At 49.0% G+C, this 20,152-nt stretch overlaps 2 protein-coding genes across 4 annotated transcripts in view; one reads left to right on the top strand and one right to left on the bottom strand.

Moving 5' to 3' along the window:
- Positions 1 to 11,500, bottom strand: part of ZNRF1 (zinc and ring finger 1) — a 73,387-nt gene extending 61,887 nt beyond the window's left edge. Inside the window, exon 1 of one of the 2 annotated variants that reach the window (XM_067530163.1) lies at positions 10,536 to 11,500. In XM_067530163.1, the coding sequence (XP_067386264.1) occupies positions 10,536 to 10,962 (427 nt within the window). In that variant the 5' untranslated portion in view covers positions 10,963 to 11,500. The remainder of the gene's footprint in view (positions 1 to 10,535) is intronic. The other variant, XM_067530162.1, reaches the window with a different exon arrangement.
- A 1,923-nt stretch (positions 11,501 to 13,423) lies between these two features.
- The window catches only part of WDR59 (WD repeat domain 59), a 68,891-nt gene continuing 62,162 nt past the window's right edge, over positions 13,424 to 20,152 (top strand). For both annotated transcript variants that reach the window (XM_067530140.1, XM_067530139.1), the window contains exon 1: positions 13,424 to 13,554. In XM_067530140.1, the coding sequence (XP_067386241.1) occupies positions 13,501 to 13,554 (54 nt within the window). In that variant the 5' untranslated portion in view covers positions 13,424 to 13,500. The remainder of the gene's footprint in view (positions 13,555 to 20,152) is intronic.

Raw genomic sequence — 20,152 nt, 5'->3', positions numbered from 1 at the left:
CCATACTACTGGAGTCCTGGGCGCCCACATGGCTCTACCCCACCCCACTAACACAGTCCCGGTCCTGCTCTCCTTCTCCACCCAGAGTGCTGCCAATTCACAGATCTCCTCCTGCGCAGGGAATGGTGAGCCACTCCAAGTGGGGCTGGGACACGAGCCCCATGTCCTCCGGAGAGGGAGCAGGAAAGGCCAGTCTCTGCTGGCCAAAGGCACAGCTACCCAGGCACAGACGTTAATCCGCAATGGCACCTACCAATGGCCCCCACCAGCTGACCCATCTCAAGCTGTACCCAACAGGAAGTGCTGCTGCCTCTGCCGACAGGTCCCAGGCCGCTGGGAAGGGCTCCACCATCGTTTGAGGCTCAAGGCACATGGCAAGACCCAGAGGAGCCCCACAGAGCAAAGGCAGAAAGGAGTTCTACAACCAATGTGCCCCGAGGAAGCCCTCCCGAAACACTCCTTTATTCAGCTGCTCCACACAACAAAACCCTAAGTCTGATCTGCCCCAGCCAGCCATGCAAGTGTGGGAGCCAACCTGGCCAGCAGGCTTGTTTCAATGTAGGTCAGTGGCTGCTGATGAGCCGAAAGGACAAGCAGGCAGCTGCAGTGGGGCGCTGGATCCTCTGCTGCAGAGATAATTAAATAGCAATCACAGGGTTTCAGATGTAGGCTGCTTTCACCTCACCCCTCCACTACACCCTGCCCCACAGCTATCACCCTGGTGTCAGCACCCTCATTTAGATATGCCCAACAAAAATTCACAGGACGGAGGCATAAGCTTCATGCCTATCAAGGGAGGCCGCCACGGAGAGTTACCAGATACAGGAACGAATGGCAGGACAGTGAGAGACTTTGGAGGGCTTCCAGAGAGCAGTGAAGAAGCTGGAGAGAGGCCACTCACTCGTACAGGCTGAAACAAAGGGACCACGTTACCGCTTTGTAACACGCCACGTGTCGCACAGTAGCTTCACTGTACTCCCAGCTTCTGCAGTCTGGAGTGAACGCAAACCAGAACCATGCATGCCCTGCACATCTGTGGCTCTTGCCAGTGCAGAACGGCTACACAAAGCAGGCTGCTCCGAAAGCTTCTCCACTGTTCTCCCTCTGCTGCGTTCCATAAACAAATGGCCTCTAAAAATAGCCTGCCATTTTCTCTCCACTCTCCTGCCCTTTCTGTCTGCAGCCAGGTAAGACTGGTTAAGTTGCATTTAGTTGTATTCTTCATGGGCATCTATACTCCGGGCTGCTGTAAGACCAGTTCTTTCATTCCTTACTGAATTCAACAAAGATGATTAAAACAAGTCCAATATCCTTACAAACCTCTGGTTACACACCCGAAGCAGCCCTGACAAGGAAGAATTAAGCGTGCTGAGTGGGGAATACAGAATCCAGCCTTTGGCATTTTCTGCTACTGGTACTAACCTTGCAACAGGGCAAAGATTTCCATCACATCTGCCTACTCTTTTAGAGGATATCATTGCACCCATGCCACAAGTCCTGCTCTTTAGAGGTGGCAGATAAATGGTTTATTTAGCAGTCTCACAGCCTCTCTGCCACAATCGAGACACAGAAAATGAACCCGAATGATCACATTGTGGGACTCAGTATTTTTCCCCCTTCCCCAGCTCATCAGCAACTTCCATAGCAAGTATACTCAAAACAGTTTCCAACATGGCTAGCTCAGGCTGGGATCTATAGCATAAGGCAGAGAACGTGGCTGTCAGACTCTGGAAGGCAAGCCTGCCTAGCCATTTTGTGGCTGATGTACAAAACAAAACAGAACAGAACACAGCTTATTCTTCTGTCTCACTAGCAGCAAACCAAACTGAGGTGACCCCAGAGGCATCTTGGGAGCAGGTCAATGCAGAAACAAGAGGATACTCTGAGTCTCCTCGGTGCTGTGCCTTCAAGTTACATGCTGAACTCAGCGCGCACAGGCCGGGTCTCCTGTGGAAACATCCCCTCTGGGCACAGGATGCACAAGAGCGTGCTGGGGTGGGACAAGACACGTCACCCAGCAATGCCTGCCTGTGCTCGGCTGGAGAGAGCCAAGGCATCATTCTGGGAGTGCGCCTGCAAGCCATCTCACCAGCATGCTGGTGAGTGCTGGCCCCTCTGCGAGCATCTGACGATTCGGCTGCCCTGAGAGACAGGCAAGAGTTTTGCAAGCTGCAGATGACTTTTGGATCCTCTGGGGGTTCGTTAACGAACACGGAAATCCCCCCTTTGCCATCGCAGCTCCCTTCGGCTCACTTGCAAGTCACATCGCTCTGCTTGGAGAAGCCCTTATGCCAGCCTCACCTCACAAGCATGTCACAGAGGAGCCTCTCCACAGCCAAGAGGCACAGGGGACGTCTGCTCTGCAGCTGGGAGGGAGGGAGCATCTCTGCTTGAGCAGGCAGACTCGAGCAAGCGTGTTAAAAATAGCCATGTGGACACTGCGCACAGGCTGACGTTAGCCCCTGGATCTCAGCCCCAGACACTTGGATAGGTCCATACTCGGGGACTAAACCGAGCCGCCACTGGTTCCGCAATGGCCACCCAGCTATTTTTAGTGTGTCTACCTGGGCTGGGAGGCTTCTCTAGCCAGCGCTTTACACAGCCACGGGCTCCTGATCAGCATCATGAAAAGGTCCAGCAGTTTGGGGGGACAGCCACCAGGACCTTCCCAGCTGTGCTCAGGGGACATGGGCTACATAGATGTCACCAAAGCTCCTGGCTTATGGTTACTATCTCAGCATAAGGTCCCAGCAGTCTCCTGCATGGAGACCTCTTGCAAGCACCCACCTCCACTCGGGTCTTGGATACAAGCTATGGGTGCTCAGCACCTCCCACGACCAGCCCCCTGTACTGTAAGGATCAGTACTGGGAAGCTGTCCTGTTTCTGGAGGGAAGGTGGAGGGAAGGGGAGGGACTGTTTTTCTTTTAGTATTCTCCCCCCACCCCTCACAGGAAGCTTGCTAGGCTGCCTCCCCCCTACACATCAGCTGAGCTGCACAGGAAGCCTGCAGGCTCTCTTGCTTTGCACAAAGGAAGTGGTGTGCAACTGTACAAGGAGCAGGTGATATGTTTTCACAGAGGCCAGGTCACCACCATCACTGACTTCCTGCAGCTGCTCCCCATATGCCCGCTTGGCCTTCCGTGTCCCCCAAGCCATGCCTCTGTGCAGAGATGCAGTTGATGAGAATGAATTTGGAAGGGGAGGGTGGGAGCAATCCATCCAGCCTCAGGCAAGGGAAGGGACCCTTGGGATGGGCTTCACAGCACCACTGCAGACCCCAGGCAGCCCAAGAAAAGACTGGAGGAGGAGGAGGAAGGGGCTGACAGGCCCTGAAACTCCTCCAGGCACATTCCCAACGCTGGGCCTGTTCACTCATGCTCCTGCAATTTCCAGGCACAAGGTCTGACAGACAAGCTGCTCCAACCGACCGGCTGGCTGGACGCCAAGGAGAGAACAAGCTTCCAGAGTCACTTTGGCCCCCCCGCATAGTAGTTCATGCAAGCCCCAAAAGCACCCGCAGTGACCCACTCTGGGGCTTCTCTTTGGAGATGCAGCCACAGCATCAGCCCAGAAAAATAGCCATAGTAGAAGAGAGCATCGCTTCCGCATGCCCGATCGCACTCACGTCCGACAACGGGGAAGGGGCCCACTGCTTCTGCTATGTGCTGCAGATCCAGTCTTCCCACAGGGAACGTGCAACTTCCATTGCCACTAACAGGGCCTTGGCTTTTGTCTCTTTGAAACAATCACTTTGAAAGAGAAGGTGCATGCTAGTGGTTAGAGCAGGGAACTGGAGTCTGGGATCCTGGATCCTACCCTGGGTAACCTATTGCATCTCTCCATGCTGCAGCATCCCTATCTGTTCAACGGCGTCAAATCCTACTCACCGCCTCACAAGGGCATTGAGGAATGAGCAGAGGGAGTTGGGGCCTAATTCTGACCACACATCACTATAAATCAAGTGAGTGACACTGATGGCAAGTGAGAGGAGATGCAGTATTTTAAGGAAAGCTGAACCTTGGGTTGTCTGTTTTACTGTGTTCCTCTAGCCTTCCTTTCATGTGGTTTTCAGCAGGTGAGTTAAGCTTGCAGTCTCCCTTGTACATTACTCCTGAGCCTCTGATCAGAGATGCTGGCTCAAGTCCAGTAGGAGAAAGCCGGTGCACATTTGTTCTGGCAAAGGGAAACATCCAAATCGTTTACGGGACATATCTCGAGGCTACCACAAGTTAGTGGCCGGCTAATTAACCTTGTCTTGTGGTAGCCCACTGGGCTACTATGGTGCCAAGAGATTTGTTCCTCCTTCCAGAGGTATTCATTAAATGAGCTCTCCACAGCCTGTCTGGTTTGGCACAGAGGAGAGGAGCTCTGTAGGAAGAGGCACTCTTTTCAGTGGACTCCAGTATATTTCACTTGAAATTAACGTGCCCCATGTAACAATATTTTCTCCTGTTATGTGGAGTTTCCCTGGCTAAGTGCCAGCTGTGGTCTCAACTCCTCTCTGATGCTGCTTGCTTTTGACTGACTCACAGCGCAATGAATGAGACACACAAAACCTAAGAGCCCGTTGATAAAGAAGCGATATGCGAAAGGCCTTTATGGCATTTCCAGGTAGTGGAACATGAACATATCTTAACAAAACAAAGTGAGCCTAGAACAAATCTACTTCACAGCCAGGGAAGACAATTCAGCTCACTTCCCTGTCTGGTCAGATCTCTGGGGGTGTCTGGAGTGCGAACGAGGTGGGAAGAATATGAAAAATCTCTGTATAAACTCAGGGTAAAGATGGTATAAAACAGCCAAGCCAAATCCATCTGTATGTGACGTTAGTACCCTCCTTAGTGGGCTCAGAAAAAAGGCCAAAGGATTGCAAAGGCCAGGGACCATCTCCAGGGCAGCAGCAAGACACACTGGCCAGCAACACGGTGGAAGCTAGCACTGCCACGGCCCCTGCTGTAAGCTATTCTGGAGAGAGAAGATTCCTGTCTCCAAGGCAGATAATCCACTGTGAACTTCACACACAACTTTAGCATCAAGTTTGTTAGACATCCTAACACCACCATCCCTGACTCTCACCCAGAGACACCCCCACCTCCCCCAAGAGAGCTACGGGGGAAGGAAGAAAGTGACAGGATAGTGCAGCCCAATCAGCAGAGCTGAGCTGGGAGGAAGGAGGCACCAGGAAGTCAGAGGAAACGTCTGGATCGGGTTTGTGGCAGGGCAGGACAGTTGGTGGGGGGGAAGATCAGAGCCTTTGATGCTCCATCTGCAAGTACAGTCTCCAAACCTGGCCCTGGAGATCAGACCCATAAGCCACAACAAATCGTTAGCAAGCGTGACAGGCACAGAGCCAACGCAAGGTGCTTCAGGTAGTCCCTGCCAGACTTCTCTGTTAACAAAAATGGAACTCCTGGTGGGGACAGCCTCCTAACTTTGAGACACTTCCTCCGCTGGCCCCCTCAACCCCCACAGCTGGAATGAGACAGGATGAATGGCTACAGTCATGATGTGGAGAGATCTGTACAAGCCAAGCAAAACAGTAGCACTCTGGGCTCTTAGCAGCAACTCGCTGAGGGCAAGTCAGAACGAAGCTTTCCTCCTGACTGGGCTGGTTTATGGTCGAGTCAGAGGGTTCAAACACAGGCCAGGCTCTTGGAAGGAAGGTCACTCAGCAGCTATGAGAAAGTTCTGGGACTTGCAGGCCCCGCCACACCCACATTCTACTACTACAACTCATCATCACACCCCCTCTCTAGCTGTAGGGGCCAGTGCTGGAAGGAGGGTATGCTCTTCCAGACACAGACACGCTGGGATTCTCAGTTCGCCCACTGAAGAGCCAACCTTTGCTTTGCAAGAGGACTAGAATCAGCAACTCCTGTGTTGGGCTTTCTACCAAATCTGCCTCCACTCTGACCCTCTGTCTGTCTCCTCTGGACACCCACTCTCAGGGCTATGTACAGTCTGCTTCTGTAGCCCCTCCATGCTCAGGCAGGAGAAGCTGCAGAGAACCCATCAGTTCACTTCACAAATACAGGCTGGAGACTTTTCACAGCAAGAATGAGTGTAAATGGTTCAGCTGCTTACAATGCCCAAGGTATTTAAGACAACAGTAGTTTAACCGTAATATAACGTGTGCCCAGTCACAACTGCTGCATAGAAAGCTTATGATGCTCCTAACAAGGAAACACAGAAAACCAAGACACAAATGGCTGAGCATCTCCTGGGATTAGCAGACTGGCCTCTCACGAAGTGACCTGGCTTTGCAAGGAGCTTGAGACCTCCAAGGACTGGGAACTCTGGGGCAAGTGCTAGTGGATTGTTGAGGTGCATTTAGGGGGTTTACAGCTTGTACAATTCTCATGACCTCCTGTGATGAAGTTGTGAGTGGGGTCAATATGACATGGACTGAAGCACACATGCTCATACAAGGGTGGGAATATGTAGGCCAATCATATGTTCCTCACTTTACAATTATATATTAGCACCAGCTTGAGAGAAAAGGTCTAGGGAAGTTATTGCCTGCCTTTTATTCTCCCCTATAAAAAAAACCCAGAACAAATCATCCCCTAGTTATATTATGAAGAGCCCAAAGTCCTAAAAGCAAATCCCCAAGTTACAGGAGACTTTGTGGCCTCCTAATCAAATGAAGCATAAGGCAGGCCAAGACAGTAACTTTCCAATCACCGTTCCAGTTAAAAGGACTGCCAGGTTTCTCAGTAAGCAAGATTCATTTTAGTAAAAAAATGAAAAAATAATGGAGATTCCTTCCCTGAAGAAAGAGGACACCCATTCTGACAGGAAGTCCTAACCAACCCACTCTGAGAATTGTTTTATAGAAGCATTCTGCCTCCAGTATCTTCATAGCTATCCTAGGAAGATCTAGAGGCTGTTAAAAGGTGGTATTGTCCCTGTGTCACTGTACCCAAGAAAGACCAGTACAACGGCAGCAGATGTTCAGTAAAAATGGCCTGTCTTTTGGAGTACGTAGAGCGCCTAGCACAAGGAGGCTCTGATCTCATTTGATGCCTCTTGGCACTGCTGTAATATAAATGAGATCCTCAGACAATAAGTTGTGTTCTGCAAAGAGGGAACATCCTCTGAAAGTCCCTCCTTGCAGAAGCAGATGAAAATCTATTTTAACAAAGGACCAACCCCATTTAGGACTGAAATGCACCGACTCCAAATACAGTTCAATGTATCAGCAACCTCTCTGTTTGCATTCTCCAGTCACCCTAACAAATGAATGTGAAAGTCACACAAGCCAATGTCAAGGCTTCTCTCTATTTACCAAAGCTTTATTGTTTCAGCATTTTCACTGTGGCTAATGGAGCGGTTTTGCTCCAGGCAGCAGAGGGACCACAGAGGAAGAGAGATTGCAGAGAAAGATCTATTGTGGTGTATTGAATTTTTTCCCACTTCATTCTAACCCTGGACAACAAAAGACTATAGTATCCGCATAGCTTGCTTTCCCCTCACCCTGCCCCTCTACAAAATTCTTACAGACCTGCCAGTATGTGGAAGAAACGGGAGGTGAATACAAAAAAAGACAAGTTTCCAGAATTATTAGTTTTCTGTGCTTGTTTTCTCATCGGAGGCACCACCACTAGGAGGGTTATTGGTTTAGACCAAACAGTTCAATGCACTCAAAATCCCATAAGACCCAGAAGCAGACACCAGAGACCCAATGCTTCTAGAGTTTCATGCAGAGAGCAAAGTATTTTACATGCAATTTTGAGAGAGCAATAGTAATAATACAAACCTTCACTAATTCACACTAATGACTCATTGAACTCAAGGGAGTTTATTTTAGTCCATTTTGCAAATTAGCAAGTAATCCAGAAAAACCTTTTAAAAGTTCAGATTCCATCACTCAGAAAGATACTTTAAGAACAGCAGCTTAGATCTCACCGAAGCAGTCCATTACGTACAGAGAACGCTCTCAAGAATATGGCAGTATATTTTGTATAATGAAACATTAGGAATAGAAGACAGTGCCATCTCCATAATAAAAATCTTTGCTGAGAAATTCTACTCTAACAATAATCCTTTGCATTTCTAGACCAGCTTTCAGGAGATCACAAAATGCCTTACAGACATATCTTCTTTAAAAAGAGATGGAAACGGAGGCAGAAACAGATTAATTGCCTTGAACAAGGTCACATGTCCAGGCAGCAAGGTATAGACCTCAGGAGTCCTAACTCCCAATCCTGTGCTCTAGCCATCAGACTTTACTGCCTGCCTGATTATTCGATTAAACAGCAATAACAGTGCTAGTGGCACTCTGCATTCTAGGATTTAATGCAGGACAGGAGACAGCATCCATCTGAGTGGCAGACGCAACCCCTATGGATTAGGAGGAGGAGAAAGAGTGGGAAGCAGATCCCATGCGTCTTGCTTTGCACTTAAGGCTCAAGCCCCTCCTTGAAATGAGGCATTTTCCCAGGATGTACTAAGAGATTCCCAGAACCATGTCACATTACAAGAACATTTACAATATTTGGAAAGGCAGCGGAGGGGAAGAGACGTGCCAGATATTCCAGGAAACAAGACGACATCTCTGAAATGACTTCATAACACAGAGGGCTCCCTGTTCCACCCGTCTCTCCCAGGTCAGTGACAATCCCACTAGGAGAGCTAGCATCTTTCCATCCAGCCCAGCCAACGTAATGGTTCAAGAGGGGATTCTGGGAGAGAGGAGTCAGGAATGGGGGAGTTTCCTCCCTTCCCTCAGCCTAGCAAGTTTCCTGTAGCAGCACCCAATTGGCTTCTCAGACTTGCCAAGCAGGCCAGAGGAGCCATTTCCTCGCTCTCCATTTGCTCCAGGGTGTTACGACCATGGCAGCTGCCCGGATGAGAAAACACCCTTTGGCCCCTTCCTGACCCGTTTTAAGAGGAAAAAAAAGACGACAAATTCCTACTTCTCATTTTCAGAGTCTCCCCTGACCCTCTCTTCTCCTTTCTCGTTTCTGAGGACATCTGGACAACAAGGACTGTAAATGACACCCTTTCAAACAGGATACCAAAACCCAGCCCAATCCTTCCAAGGAAGTGTCATGAACCGTACATATAAAACACTGGGCTCTACCTTAGCTGTTACCACTCAAGATCTTGGAGTCATTGTGGATAGTTCTCTGAAAACATCCACTCAGTGTGTGCAGCGGCAGTCAAAATAGCTAACAGAATGTTGGGAACCATTAGAAATAGGATAGATAAGACAGAAAACGTCATATTATCTGTTTCTAAATCCACGGTACGCTCACATCTTGAATACTGTGTGCAAATCTGGTCACTCCATCTCAAAAGAGATATATTAGAAGTGGAAAAGGTACAGAAAATGGCAACTAAAGATAATAAGAGGTATGGAAAAGCTTATTAATCTCTCCTCACATGGAAGACTGGAATTTTTCAGCTCAGAAAAGAGACGACTAACGGAGATGTGACAGAGGTCTATAAAAATCATGACGGGTGTGGAGAAAGTAAATAAGGGAGTGTCATTTACTCCTCATAACACAAAAACCTGACAAATGAAATTAACAGGCAACAGGTTTAAAACGAACAAAAGGGAGTATTTTTTCACACAATGCACAGTCAACCTGTGGAACTCCTTGCCCAGGGATGTTGTGAACGCCAAGACTATAATGGGGTTCAAAAAAAGAACCAGATAAGTACATAGATAGGTCCATCAATGGCTATTGGCCAGAATAGGCAGGGATTGCCATTTGCCAGAAGCTGGGAATGGCCGACAGGGTGGATCATTTGATGACCTGTTCTGTTCATTCCCTCTAAAGCACCTGGCCTTGGCCACTGTCAGAAGACAGGATATTGGGCTAGATAGACCATTAGTCTGACCCAATATGACTGTTCTTATGAATTGTAGCGAGTTTACACCAGCCTCAGCCAGGGTCCGAGCATAATTTTTTTTGGGCCCAGGACAAACTTGTAACACAGGCCCCCTCCCACACACATACCACCATCCCTCAAACCAAATATACAATCTCATGAGCCATGAAAATATTTTTCCTCATGGTAATGGGGGTTGCAGCCTGGGATAGGCCCCCTAGGGACTTGGTAAAGTGTACCCTTTCGCTCCCATGTGAGGGCCCTGGCCTCAGCCCACTTTTGTCCAAGTTGCCCTCCCCCCCACTTGACACTTCTAGAAGCCAAATCAATATCCTCTGTCCAGGGAGTCTCTTTCTCCAGCCACTCCTACCATTACACAGGCCACCAGACTTCCTGCCAGCTTCAACTCTTGCCTGCCTATACCAGGCATGCTGGGGAGGTAAAGAGCAGGCATTGCCCCAAGTCAGGGGTGGCCAGAGTGCCAAGGTGGAACTGCAGCTCCCAGCCACTGCTCATCTGCCTTGGGGAGAGCTCCTGAGGCTGAATATCTCTCCAAACTGAAGAGCGTGGCTGCAAGGTGCTGGGACACCCAGTGAGCCCCCCATTTCCTTACACATACCAGCTGGAGATCCCACCCCCCACCCACCTCAGCCGGATCCCCCGCGGATCGGCCCGGCCCGGCCCGGCCACTCACCGCTGTGCGCACTGAACCAGCGGGGCGCGATGTGCAGGGGCAGCGCGTCGGCCAGCGAGGCTCGTGGGCCCAGGTACAGCATCCCATCTCCATGGCGACCGCCTCCCGTCTCCTGGTAACCGTTGCCATGGGCGTAGGTGGAGTCTGCGCCTGAGGAGCCGCCGCCGCCGCCGCCCGGGGCCCGCTCAGGGTCGGCCGCCGCCCGGGCCGGCGCGGGGTAGAGGCTGAAGGGCACCGCGCCGGCCGCGCTCGGGTCCAGGCCGGTCACCGAGTTGACGGAGCGACTGCGCAGCCCCATGGCGCCGCCGCCAGCCCGGTAGTGCCCGAAGTGGGGCGCCCCCCCGGGCGGGGGCACGGCGCTGTCGTCGGCGGAGCCCCCCGGGAAGGGCCCCCGCGAGCGGGCCGCGTTGCTCAGCTTGCCGCCCATGGGCAGGCCCGGCCCGGCCGCCGCCCGAACGAGCGCGCTCGGCACCGAGCCCCCAGCAGACACCCCCTCGGTGGGGGAGGGGCGGGGCGGCTGCCAAAAAGGGAGGAGGCGGGCACGGCAAATTAGGAATTAAAATGCATCCGCGCCTCCATCATGTTTCCCCCCTAGCCGCGCCTCCGCACTCAGCCGGGGCGGCACGCAGGGCCCGCCCGCGCCGCTGCGGGCCGGGCTCGCAGAGACGATATCGGCGCTCGCGCCTCCACGCCAAGCTGAGGCGGCAGCTGCCGCCGGAGCCCGCAGCGAGCAGGGCTCAGCCCCCGGGGGCCGTGTCCATGGAGCGGAGCCGCCCGCCTCCGTCCGTCTGGCCACGCTCTCGCCACCAGTCTCCAGCCAGCTGGAGGCGCCTCCCTCCCCGCGCTGTGTGCGGCCGCCTGGGGCCAGCAGCGCCGAGACAATAGCGGCCTCCCGTGCGCATGCGCCGCGCTCCGCTCCGCCCCCGTAGCCCGCATTAACCCCTTTACTGCCCTGAGCCCCCCAGCGCTGCCGCCAGTGCTCCGCTGACGCGGCTTTGTCGGCGCGCGGGGGAGGGGGGTGACCGAGGGTTAGGGAGGCGAGACCCTCTCTTCCCCTGGAGCTAGGCAAGGCCCCTGCCTCCAGAGCCGGGGGCTCACACTTCGGGTCCCCATCCGTGCCGCTCACAAAGGGGCCCGCCTAGACTCACCGCTGTGACAGCGCTCCCCGGATTGTGCTGAAAGAGTGGCCCGCCAGCGTTTGCCGCTAATGATGGTGATGTGTGTGTGCGAAGGCCTGAGTGTGTTCAGTGTGTTATCATGGTGGAAGAGCAGGGGGACCAGAGTTAAGACTGTATCCTAGATTTCAGTGTATTGTTATTTTCACAGTAATCCCTTGCCAGAGATAGGATCCATTGTGCTAGGCACTGTACAGACACATCATACCAGACAGTTCCTGTTCCCAAATGCTTACAACATTCAAATAGGCAAGACAAAGGGACTATTAATATCTCCATTTTAAAGTTGGGAAGCTGAAGCATAGACAAGTGAGCAGATTTCCTCATGGGGGTGGCCTCTTTGGCATCAGCAGAACTACTAATGTGAGTAGTTATACACATATACATGCATAAACCTTGCAGATCTTTGGAGGAGAGACTCTGTATTTTGTGTCTCACACACACAGAGGATGCTGTCAGGTCTTAATAAATAATCATAATATTGCATCCAGCCTATTGTAAAAATCTCCTGTTCTTGTGCACTTCCTCCATTCTGCAGGAGATTCTAATAGATTTTAGCATAAGGAATTTTTTCTTGATAGTCTGCTGGAAAGTTTCCCTTTTGAATTAATGAATAGAAAAATGATGCAGAAAGACCTTTGTTCTGTGGATCATATTTTCTGAAGGACTAACTGTCCTGAACTTATCGTTCAATGAGCGCCAATCAACACTCATCGTTACACTTGCTTGCCGCTAACCAACCTCAGTATTTCTTTTGGATGAGTGATGCGCCCGAATGTGTGAATGCTTATATCTCAACTGTATCACTAAATTGATAACCCTTAGTCTGGGATATAGCAGATTATCTACTTTTTGTATTGTATGACTTTCGAACCAAACCTTGTACCTTTTGGATAATCTATGCATTGTTCCCACTTGTACAGAAAATCTTTCCTTCAAAAACTCTGTATTTGATAATTTTATAACATTAGCTTTAATACGATTTTAAAATGTGTATTACTGTAAGAGTAATCCTATTGACCTCAATGGACCTACCCATGGTAGTAAAGTTAAACATACACACAGATGTTTGCAAGATCAGGGCCATGGGCAGTTGTATTAATTTAAGTAGGACTACTCATTTAAGTAAAATGAAGCACATGCCCAAGTGTTTGCAGGATTGGGACCATTGTAGGGTAATGTTGAAATCCAAACACAAAACTATTTTTTTTAATACCCTTAAAGCAATATTGTAAATACCCAGCTTTTGTAAATATTTTTTTATTTTAATAATTGTTTACAATACTCAAGTTCAGGGCCTAGTCTACCAGCTAGTGTCTTTTTAACCCATGGCACTTGACATTAATGAGCAGTGACTAAAGAGGCAAGCGTAATCCATAAATAGACAACTCCCTTGCTGTGCTTGCCCTGGGGTCAGCCAGGGGGTAGGGCCAGAGCCCTGTGGCAGATGATCAGACAGACAGACAGACAGAGAGCTACAGGGGTGCCCGCTTGTGATTCCATTGTGAGTCTTCCAATAGTCGGCATTTGTCTTACAGCCTCAGCTCCTGGAGTCATGGGATCCCGAGGGTGCCTCAGCTCCGGGACAAAGCGACTCGCTAGGCCACGCACGTGGGGTGGGAGGAGCCGGGCTGCCTGGGAGCCCCTCCCTCCACGACACGCGTCTTCTAGCCCCGCCCCTCGGCATGGGGACTACATCTCCCAGAAGACCTTGCGCTTCCGGCCGGGAGCGCGCGCAGCGGCCTGCCCTCTTTCTCCTAGCGTCAGCGCGAGCGTCGGAGCCGTTCAAGATGGCGGCGCGCTGGAGTAGCGAGAATGTGGTGGTGGAGTTCCGGGACTCACAGGTAACGAGCCCCCTGCGACGGCGCATGCGCCGCGTCCGGTTCTCTCTCCCTCTCCCCCCCAGGGGCCGAGCGAGCGGTGGTCGTGCCTGGGGAGCCGAGCCCAGTACATGGGCTTCCCCACCGTGGGTGACCCCCCCCGTCCCCGCGGTCCCCCCCTTCCCCGAGCGCACCGCGATGGGCTCCCCCGGCCCTACTGGGCTGCTGTTTACACAGGGCTCCTTTGCCCACGGCTGAGATGCAGCCACTTCTGGGGAGCGACCCAGCAGCGCTCGGTGGAGACAGCGTGTGATGCTGCCAGAGCCTGGCTGTCTCCGCAGGCAGGATCGCACTGGGCCCTGAGCGAAAAGCCTCTGGCTCTCAGATAAGGCTATAGAAGACTCGTCAATCTCTAGCTGGTCTAGGTGCCACGGGAGGGAGGCAGAGCCCCATGCCAATCAGGCACAGCGTACAGCTGCTCCCGCCGGTCCTGGCCTAGGCAGCCCCTGTGGGGAAGGGCTCAGAGTTGTCTTTGCAGGGATAGTTGTTCCCCACCTGACATACACAGCTACCCTGCCTATCCTGGGGGGTCTGCAACAGCCACACACCAATCGGCATTGCACAAAAACTGAAGGCAGGTAGTGAAGATCTTAGGGTGACCAGACAGCAAGTTTGAAAATTCGGGACGAGGGGTGGGCACCTATATAAGAAAAAGTCCCGAATATCAGGATTACCCCTATAAAATCAGGACATCTGGTCACCCTAGAAGAGCTCTATGTCCAGTTGAAGCTGCAGGGACACTGAACCTGAAGGCATGCTGTCATAGACCTTGTCTACACTTCACACCCCTGAGCAACATAAGTAATACCAATCTAAGTGCCAGTGTAGATATGTCTGCGAGAGCTTCTCCAGCCCACATAGTTACCCCCTCTTGCAGAGGCGGAGTAATGAAGTCAAGAGGAGAGCTCTCTCCCATTGGCTTAGAGCATCTTCACTAGACACACTACAGTGGTGCAGCAGCATCAGTGCAGTGTTTCTAGTGTAGACTAGACCATAAAATGCAAGAATGGAAGGGACCTCAAGATGTCATCAAATCCAGGTCCCTGCACTGAAGCACAGGACCAAATAAACCTAGACCGTTGGTGACAGGTGTTTGTCCAACCTGTTCTTAAAAACCTCCAGTGGCAGATTCCACGGCCTCCCCCATTAATTTGTTCAAGTGCTTAACTACCCTTACAATTAAAAACTTTTTCCTAATGTTTAACTAAATGCCTCTTGCTGTGATTCAAGCCCATTGCTTCTTGTCCTGTCGTCAGTGGCTAAGGAGATCAGTTTCTTACCCTCCTCTTTATAACAACATAAGAACAACCATATTAGATCAGACCAACAGTCCATCTAGCCCAGTCTCCTGTCATCTGACAGTGGCCAAGGCCACTGCTTCAGAGGGAATGAACAGAACAGGTCATCATCAAGTGATCCATCCCCTGGTGCCCATTCCCAACTTCTGGCAACAGAGGCTAGGGACACTTCAGAACATGGTTTTGCATCCCTGCCCAGCCAACCTTTTATGTAGTTGAAGGCAGTTATCATGTCCCAGAGTCTCAGTCGTCTCTTCTCCAGACTAAACAAGCCCAATTTTTTCAATCTTTCCTCATAGGTCCTGTTTTCTAGACCTTTAATCATTTTTCCTGCTCTCTGGGCTTTCTCGAACTGTGGCGCCCACAACTGGACACAATACTCCAGTTGAGGCTGTGTAGAGTGGTGGAATTACTTCTTGTGTCTTGTTTACAACACTCCTGTTAATACATCCCAGAATGATGTTTACTTTTTTTGCAACAGGGTTACACTGTTGACTCTCATTTAGTTTGTGATCCAACATAATCTCCAGATCCTTTTCTGCAGTACTCCTTCCTAGAGACACAAGGTTGGTGAGCTAATATCTTTGGCTGGACCAACTTCTGATGGTGAGAGAGACAAACTTTTGAGCTGCACAGACTCTCTCACCAACAGAAGTTGGTCCAGTCAAAGCTATTATATCCCCCACCTTGTCTCTCTAATGCACTGGGACTGACATGGCTACAACAACACAGCATCCTCCTTCCTAGTAATTTCCCATTTTGTATTTGTGCAATTGATTATTTCTTAAGTGTAGTACTTTGCATTTGTCCTTATTGCATTTCGTACTATTTATATATTTCTTTAGTTTGTTTATGAGAAGGTCTCAAAGACTCCAAGGTCAGAAGGGACCATCGTGATCATCTAGTCTGACCTCCTGCACACTGCAGGCCACAGAACCTCACCCACTCTCTGTAATAGACCCCTAATCTCTTGCTGAGTTACTGAAGTCCTCAAATCATGGTTTAAAGTTCAGGTTGCAGATAATTCACCATTTACACTAGTTTAAACCTGCAAGAGACTGTGACTGTGCTTAGAGGAAGGCAAAAAAACACCAGGGCTTCTGCCAATCTGATCTGGGGGAAAATTCCTTCCCAGCCTCAAATATGGTGAGCATGTGGGCAAGACCGACCAGGCAGATACGTGGGAAAGAATTCTCTGTAATAATTCATTGCCCTTCCCATCTAGTGTTCTGTCTCCAGCAGCTGGGGATTTTTGCTACTAGCAGTTGCCGATGGCAGTCCTATCACACCATCCCCTCCGTAATTTACCAAGCTCAGTCTTGAAGCCAGTTAAGGTTTTTTCCCCCACTGCTCCCCTTGAGAGGCTGTTCCAGAACTTCACTTCTCTGATGGTTAGAAACCTTCGTCTAATTTCAAGCATAAACGTGTTGATGGCCAGTTTATAACCATTTGTTTTTGGCACTTAACTTAAATAACTCCTCTCCCTCCCTTGTATTCATTCCTCTGATGTATTTACAGAGAGCAGTCATATCTCCTCTCAGTCTTCCTTTGCTAGGCCAGTGTTTCTCAATTAAATTTGGCCACGGAACCCTTTTGAACTCGATAAATAATTGCGGAACCCCCCAAACTCTTAACAGTATTTTTACATATGGGGCCAAAAAGAAATGTTGAAATAAGCAAATTATATACAAACAACTAGGTCAGCGTTTCTCAATTAAATTTCCCCGCGGAACCCTTTAGGCTCTGTGGGGAAATTACACTCATACTCGATACCCTCCGCCAAAAAATCCGGGACATCTTCCCTTTTTCGGGGGCGCAGAGAACAGCTGCTCTCGGCGGCGCGATGTCACTTTCTCGCGGAACCCTAACAGTGTTCCTGCGGAACCCCAGGGTTCCGCGGAACCCCAATTGAGAAACACTGGGCTAGGCTAACCAAGCCAAGCTCTTTGAGTCTCCTCTCACATGAGACAGTAACAGAAGCCTTAGTAAAATCGAGATACAGTAACTTGTAATAAAATTATACTTCTGTAGCAACTGAGAAGCTTGTAACTGAAATATTAGAGAGAAAATTCTCTTACTCTTTTTTTGTGTGTGGCACTTGACATATAGTTATGTTCAAGGTTTCCTCTGAAATGACAGTCTTTTCCCCCTTCTTGTTAGTGCGAGGCCTTCAAGCAGCAATATGGAGAGAGAAATATGCTAAAAAAATAAAATGTAATTGCAAAACCACAAAGGCTGGCAGGGAGACTCCGTAGCTTAGGGTTGGGCAAATTATGGCCTGTGGGCTGCATATAGTCCAACTGAGCTTTTCATCAGGCCCTCCAGTTCAGTCAGTGGTCTGCAAGCTCCATTCAGGTGGTCCACAGACAGGTTGCGGAACAAGCTGTGCGGCGCGGCGGCAGCTGCTCCCCCTCCCGCACCTTTTCCCCATCCCTCTCCCACCACGTGGGCCCAGCAGCACCCTGGCTGGAGGACAGCGGCTGCTCACCCCTTCCACTCCCCCTTCTCTTACCACGTTGGCCCAGCAGTACCCTGACTGGAGCCGCTCCCGGAGCATTAATGGCCCGTCATACAATTTCTATACCTAGATGTGGCTCTCAGGCCAAAAAGTTTGCCCACCCCTGCAGTAGCTGGTGTGTTACTTGAAACTGTTTTTAATTCAGTTGTAGAAACCAGCTACTTTTTAAAGTTGACTATCCCTTTAACTTTTTCATAACATGTTTTTGTTAAAGTGAAGTTGACTAAAAATGTGAGCAGTAAATTGAATTTCCCAAATTCATTCCTTATCAATAATCTTCAATTCTCGATAGGTACTTTTAGCTATGTTACTTTGCTTACAACATATGTTTTTAAATTTGTTGGTGTCTCTTTAATCCAGGATTTGGGCAAGATGCCAGAGTTAATCCTATTCTTTTGAAAAGCACCCTGCCTGGAATCATTTATGACCATAAGTGTTCAAGGCCTTGGTTTTATGTTTTCTTCAAAACTATCAGACAAGACATACTTATGTCACTTTTCCATTCTTACAACATGCTTACCCCAGGTTTATTTTTTAACTCTAGACTTGCCTGCCTATTCTCTTTGTTTAACTGCTGGCTGAGTGACTGACTCCCTGTTTTCTGTTTCTTTCTCCTAAAATTGTAACTAATTGATTTTGGCAACCTGGACAGTTGCTTCTGGTTTCAGTGTTAGTGACCATCACAGCTACAACCCTTGCTAGGTGATGGAGATCTAAGCATGGCTGCAATCTGTAAGAGATTAATGATGAATGGAAATTAATGAACAAGTTGCTATGTAGAAACCTGGCTGCTTTCCTCTCCTGCATGTCTACTTGCATTTAAAGTTACTTTAATATAATAGCAGAAATCTCTGGCAATAATCATGATAGGAAATCTGTTTGCCTTCATTTCCTGGAAGTCCTTCTGTGGAAGTGCAGTGACTAGCAAATATCTGAACAGCCAAGACAGCTCTATATCTGCTAAGCAACGTATTTTTTAAAATGCATGTTGCCAACAAAATTAGCATTTTAAACTGAACCGTTGGTTGCTCTGCTTCCCATGTTCTGCTGAATGAATAGGGTCAGTGCATACAATTAAACAATCAGTTCAGAATAATTTTTTTGTTTTGCTCAATTGCTGATTAAATATTTATTCCTCATAATAAAGTGACTACACCAGGAGTTCTAATATTTTTGTCCAGCTTAATCATCTAAAATGGGATGTGCAATTTATATACATGGATCGTGGTTACATGAACATTTGGGGAACTGACCCATATCTAATGTGCTGATTTAGTGTTTATGTTACTATTGAAAACAACATTTGCACTAATATCTATGGCAGTTTATTTCTAGTCTACATTGTTCAGTTGGGTTTGATTGGAGGAAAATTGGGTGTCCTCTTCTTTTAAAGTAAACAAGAAGGCAACGTTATATTTTGGAAGCTGCTGCTTACCATGAAACCCTTTTCCAAGGGCATCCAAAATACAAATGTTTTTAAATATACCAAATAAGGAAATATACACTTAAAAGAAGGACTAGTGATTGCAACAAAAGTTGAATATGGTAGCTCTGTCTGTTATAGTTCAGGGCACTGCACCTGTGTTCTCCCTTGGGTCCAGCAAGAGAACCCACTTTTAGCTTCCAGCTCCTGTTTTGGGTGGAGACTCGTTCCTCTCTCCCTCCTGAGCGGCGTATTTCCAGGCTATGAGTTCTCTGCCCACACTGGGAAATCCCCAGTAAATTCAGGCTGGCTAAGCAGGCCTGCTTTACTTTTCTTCTCCAAGATAGTAAACAGTGTAATGGCCACAGTTCAGTTCCCACGCAAGCAAGCACATTTACTCTTATTGTTTTAATGTTTTCTCTGTAATGCTTTTACCTTAAAAGAGCCTACATTACACATGCCGATAAGCATAGTAGAGATCATCCCAATTCCAACAAGGGGTCTGGCCAGTCAACAGTTCTTCAGATCCCACCAGAGTGTTCTTCTGTGTTTATAAATTCATAACCCCTTTTGCCAAGAACAAGAAGACAGACCAGGCCAAGTCCTTCCAAGCCATCCCAGAAAGGACTGCCCCCGTCCCAACAGAAAGTCCTGTCCGTTTGGATCAGAAAGAAGGCCCTGCGTCAGTTTTAACTCAGGCTGTTTAATCAGACATCCTTTTTTTTTTGTCTCTTGGTCCATGGAGAATCCAGTTTGAAGATGTATATGCAAGCCTCCCCAGGTAATGGTACTGCTCTGGAGGTGTTACAGACTGAGTGAATTTGGCTAACTAATCCCACTGTTCTTAGCTCCTTTTAAGCTGTGGTCCCACTCCCCCTTGGAATTACATGCAATCTCTGGCCCATAATGAAAAACAAACTTAATTCAGTCAGGTTTGTGCAGGAAATTGCCATGTCTGTCACACTCTTTGAGAACAAATGTGTTGAATGAATACATCTTCAGTGTAATGAATCCAGCATACAACCACCTTTGTTTATCTTTCGTGTTCCTCCGTCTTTTCCTCTAATAGAAATATTCAAGAGATCAAGTGTTAAGAAATGAACAAGGTGCCATCGATAAAGAATTGCTCTCCAAGCAATTGGTTATGAGATGATGACATTCACCTCTAGCTGCTCCCGGGTTCAGATCTGGTCCAGATCCGGAGAGATCAAGTCTTACCATTTGACAGTTTATGTGAAATGAGTCCAGGGTCTCAGTCCTCTTCTTTTCAGATTGACAACTGTAATGTTGAAATCTGTCTTCGTAGAGAAAGTGAGGGCTAAA

This window comes from Emydura macquarii, unplaced genomic scaffold (assembly GCF_026122565.2).
Source record: "Emydura macquarii macquarii isolate MOO-44397 ecotype Brisbane River unplaced genomic scaffold, CSIRO-AGI_Emac_v2 contig_3042, whole genome shotgun sequence".
In the NCBI taxonomy this organism is placed as follows: domain Eukaryota; kingdom Metazoa; phylum Chordata; order Testudines; family Chelidae; genus Emydura; species Emydura macquarii.
The sequence above is the reverse complement of the archived record's forward strand: the minus strand, read 5'-3'. Positions and strand labels throughout refer to the sequence as shown.